General features: G+C 44.1%; 1 protein-coding gene across 8 annotated transcripts in view; it reads right to left on the bottom strand.

Moving 5' to 3' along the window:
- Window positions 1-5,000, bottom strand: part of LOC147029431 (RNA-binding motif, single-stranded-interacting protein 3-like) — a 371,659-nt gene that overhangs the window by 286,782 nt on the left and 79,877 nt on the right. For 2 of the 8 annotated variants that reach the window (XM_085872476.1, XM_085872475.1), the window contains one exon: window positions 4,953-5,000. This exon is cut by the window's right edge. The exons of the other annotated variants lie outside the window; for them this stretch is intronic. In XM_085872476.1, coding sequence (XP_085728602.1) covers window positions 4,953-5,000 — 48 coding nt within the window. The remainder of the gene's footprint in view (window positions 1-4,952) is intronic. 8 annotated transcript variants of the gene reach the window in all.

The raw sequence follows: 5,000 nt of genomic DNA, 5'->3' as shown, positions 1-5,000 counted from the left end.
TATTCCCCTGACCTTACTCCTCCAGACTTCTTCTTGTGGGGGGTATCTCAAGGACAGGATCTATGAAAACCCTAGGCCTCAGACTCTTGATCAGCTGAAGGAAAACATCCACCGAGAAATCCAGAACATTCCTCAGGAAACGTTTCCCAAAGTGATGGAAAACATGACAACGCGTTTGCAGGCAGTGATCGGACAATGTGGAGTCAACGTCGAACATGTGGTCTAAAAGAAAAGGACGATTCTATACCAAAATTTTAATTTTGGTGGCAATTTTGACATTGGTACAATAAACTTCAACCTTTCAGCTTTCTATCCAGCCATATATCTTTTTTTTAAATATGTTTTGACCATCCTCTTTGCAGATGAAAAGTTGAATATTTTTTGGGGACACCCTGTATCCTGCCATCTTTGCCTGAGCAAGCAGGAAATTGGCTAACACAGCATTGGAATTTTTGTGTGGGATATCCAATCCGTAGATGAACACACAAGTGTTAAAAATCAAACCAAACCTCACAAAACAATTCCGAAGTGAAATAAATAAAGGTGCCAACCGTTGGCATTCAACATAGATGTGAAAAAGGTTTTCAGATTTCTTACAAAAGGGACATTCATCGACAAGCAGATTTGAAAAACGGTGTAACAAGCGATTAGAAGGAAGGATCCAGTGTACTAGTCTCCATTGGAGGTCACCATGTCATGCTGGTACAGGAGGGTGATAAAAACCTTTCCAGTGATGAAAATAAGGGAGACAACAAGGTAAGAGGTCTCTCCATCAAACCGTCTGCTGTGTTATTTGCCGTTGTGAAAGAAATTTTACACAACCCAAATAAAGGTCTTTTTGTTTGGGAAGGCCATTGAAGCCTACGTTGAAAGGGGGACAAGGAAGAGGGCTGGCAAGAGAAAAAGCACATACGAGTTCAGGAAAGGTAGAGAGAGAAGGTATTCGATGTGCATTTTGTTCATTGCTTTGGTGGTCTTGCTCCCAAGCAGGTGCGAGCTGTGTGTATGTCCAAAGCACACTACCTAATATGCGTGCCACGATTCGAGAGGATCGCACACCGACCAGGCTTGCCAATGCATCAGCTCCCATCCAGCTGCTGTTTGGGCTGAGAAGATCTGCGACAGATTTAACGCCCTTGTCGGTAAAGCGTTGAATAAAACACCTATCAGCAGGTATATCATGGAAAAAGGAGTTGTAGAACAAAGGTTCTTCCAAAAACATCTGTTTCGTGTAAGAATGTGTAGCTCTTGTTATTATCAGAGCTTGCCACGCATTTATCATGCTCTGATAGAAACCAGAGAGGGGGGATGTGTCGATTTTGGAAAGGTCCATCAGGAAAAAGAGAGTGGTCATCGCCTCGCCTCCCAGCCTGTTGCAAAAGGTGACGAGTGACGTTGACCCATGGTGGAGAGGGTCACGTGTATAGCATGCGAAGAGCAACCAAGAGTCGAAAGGCCATTAGCCGGCTCTTTATGTCGACCAGGCCTTGGCCTCCATCGGTCAGTGGTAAACTGAGGACCCCAGGTTGCAGCCAGTGTTTTCCGTCCCAGAAAAAGGACACAGAGCACTTCTGGAGCTGTTGAAGCAACACCGCTGGAGGATGCAGCACGAAGAACCTGTGCCATAAGGTAGAGGCCACCAGTGTGTTGATGACCAAGACCCTTCCATGATATGACAGTTGTGTGATCAGACCTTTCCATTTTTGCAGGTTACCCTCAACAAACTCAAGCAGACCAGCCCAATTCTTTGCTACTGTGGTATTATTACCTAAGAAAACTCCAAGGTATTTCACACCATCATTGGCCCATGACAGTGGAGCAGGAAGTCTTGGCGCCAAGTAGCACAACGGACCGAGCCAAAGGGCGCTCGTTTTGCTCCAATTTACTTTGGCTGAAGAAGCCTTTTCAAATAAGGACAAACAATAACTAATGATGTTAATGTCATTGATATCTTGTACGAATACACACACGTCATCGGCGTATCCCAGTACCTTGATGGGCCGATCAAGCTGGGACAAACTAACCCCTATTAGTCTACAGCGCAAAGAAACCAGTAGGGGTTCGATGGAGAGAGCATAAAGCAACCCGGAAAGAGGGCAACCTTGTCTAATTCCCTTGTTAATAGACAAAGGTGCAACAAGTTCATTGTTTATCTTAAGCACACTATAAATATTATTGTATAGTATTTTAATCAAAGAGATGAAGGTCGAACCAAGTCCAAACCGCTCAAGTACTTCGAAAAGTTACCGATGGTCAACACGGTCAAAGGCTTTCTCCTGATCAAGGAGAAGAAGTCCTAAATCTTAAGGGTTTTCCTTGCACAGTTCATTGATGTCTCTCACAAGGGAGATATTGTCATAAATGGAACGTTTGGGACACAGTAACATTGGTCTTCCTTCAACAACGAGGATAAATAAGGAGTAAGTCGCGATGCCAGGGCTTTTGAAAATATCTTATAGTCCGTACATAACAGGGAGATAAGCCAATTTTCGGACACATCGGACACATGACGCCAATTTTCAATTCTCAGCATGTCTCCCTTTTTTGGGATGAGGGTAAGAAGAGCTCGTCGGCAACGCTGAGGTAGCTCTCCAAGCTGGCAGCTTACGTTCAAGGTGTTAATGAGTTCTGGACCCAATAAGTGCCAAAACTTCTTGTAAAATTCGGTTGTGAGTCCATCCAAACCAGGTGCTTTCCCAATGGCAAGGCCATGCAGGGCAGTGCCAAGTTCATCCAAAGTAATGGGTCTTTCCAGTTGGGAACGCCCATCTTCACACAACACTGGCAGGCCTACGGAGATCGAGGCGACACTCAGGATTTATTTGTTCCATTGAATATATTTTCGAAAAGTATTCCTTCATGAAAAGTTTGATTTCTGATTGTGTAAAGGTAATGGATGAATCTGCTAATCGCAGCTGAGAAAGCTGTTTACTGGGAAGACGTTTCTCTAAGGAAAAGAAGTACTTTGTTGGTACTTTTGCCTCATTCAGATGTTGCACCCTCATCCGAACTAAGGCACCACGTGCATTCCTCTCGGTTATTTCCTTTAATAAGGACTGTTTCTCAGTTAAGGTTTTTTGTATGTTACTATTATTTTGTCCGATGACTCGTTGGAGATGTAAAATCTTTAACTGTAATATTTTCTTTACTTCATGGTCAGCCCTTGTTTGGAAAAACTGATACTGTTGACAGAACCCTTTGGTTTGGGTTTTTACGAGATCCCACCATATCAGCGGGTTAACGGAACAGGTTAACTTCTGTTCTAGGAGAGCCGTCCAGAAGGATTCAAAGGCCTGAATGAAGTTGAGGTTTTCTAGTAAACTGTTATTGAATTTCCAGTGAGAGCTCCCTGGACATGGTTTAGAGAGTTGAATAAAGACTCGGGCTTGGGAATGGTCAGAGAAACCAGAAGGCACAATATCGGATTTATAAACTCCATGTAATAAATGAGAATTTACATAAATGCGATCAAGCCTCGCAAGTGAGATGTGGTTGTTTAAACAACGACACCATGTGTAAGACCGATCAGAAGGATGCTGCACGCGCCAAATATCATGAAGATTATATTTTGCAATGATGTTTGCAAAAAGTTTTGCGGTACAGTACATGGTTGGGGTTCCAGCCCGTTCCGGTCAAACGAAGTGTTAACAGTACAGTTAAAATCGCCACCAATAATTAGACAAGTCTGCAAATCCAGTGTTTGCATGAATTTTCTTGGTTCGGCAAAAAAGGAGATCCGCTCGTCATTTTTGCTTGGAGCGTACACATTGAGAATTGTGAACTTGACCTGATCGATAGAGAAGGTTACGGAGGCAAGGTGTCCATCAATAATACTCATAAATTGAAGGCAGGACAGATGGAAAAGTTTCCCTTCGACGAGGAGTTGTTACTAAAGAAACATTCCTTGTCCATAAATAGTCGCCACTGAGCCTGAACAGATCGGACAGCATGGGTCTCTTGTAACAAAGCTATGCCAAGACCGTTGACCTCGAACAGCTGTTTAATTTGGATCTTGCGGAGCGGACTTCCCACCAACATTAACATTTATCGTTCCGATCTTGAAACTGGCCATGAGGAGAATAATAGCTTCTAAGAATAAGATCATAAGTGGGATCATTGATTAGAATCCCTTTTCACCTTGACAATCAATTTTTTTAAGCGGTGACAATGTGTCTGGTGGAAACCGAATAAGTCGGGCTTACGTACGATAGCCTGAGCACACTCGAGGAAGGACGGTAGATCTGGAAAGTATTCTGTCAGGTTTATATTGCGTTTCCTGTATGTATTTTGTAAGAAGAGTCTTATTTGTTCAGGGGGGGGGGGTAGGACCTTGGACCGGTGAGCTTCTCCACAGTTTCCACCTGACTGGTCCTGTTTGGTTCCTCCAGGTCAGATTCGTCAGAGTCGGTTTTAGTTTCCGAGTCACACAAACTTGCACAGTCCTGCATATCGACACTGTCGTCAGTATTGATACACGGATCTGTACTGGTTACCACGTCTATGTGCTCTTCCTTTGTGGGAACATCTCCTGGTGAAGTAAAGGAAATAATCGGGGGAGTTGATGAAACAGAAACACCATCAGAGGATGCAGAGATCTCGCTTCCCTCGACCGTAACGGTGTGGAGGTATACAGTACTTTGGGGGTCTCTCAGGGGCGGGGGGGGTAGGGGGTCTGGTCTCTCATAAAACATCCATTTTAACATTTCCTGCGTTTCCAGCTTGACCACGTGATGAACTGGGAGCAGTAACAGGGTTAACATTTGTTTCACCATTTCCTGCTGACAAGGATTCAGGGTTAACATTTACCGACGTGACAGCAGGTTCATCACCAGTGGTTTGTGTATCACCGTCGATGGACTTTCCAATGGGAGAGTTTTTAACGAGTGAAACAGTTTTGTTTACCTCGATAACAGGTAAAGCGGTCTCTGTCAGGGAGACGTCGATGTCCTCACCGGCAAGTCGGGTAAACTTGTTGGCCGTAGGTTACCGGGTCTATTCCG

This window comes from Eptatretus burgeri, chromosome 3 (assembly GCF_056783735.1).
Source record: "Eptatretus burgeri isolate ZD-2024b chromosome 3, Ebu_testis_v1, whole genome shotgun sequence".
Classification (NCBI taxonomy): domain Eukaryota; kingdom Metazoa; phylum Chordata; class Myxini; order Myxiniformes; family Myxinidae; genus Eptatretus; species Eptatretus burgeri.
This window is presented reverse-complemented; position numbering and strand designations above follow the sequence as displayed.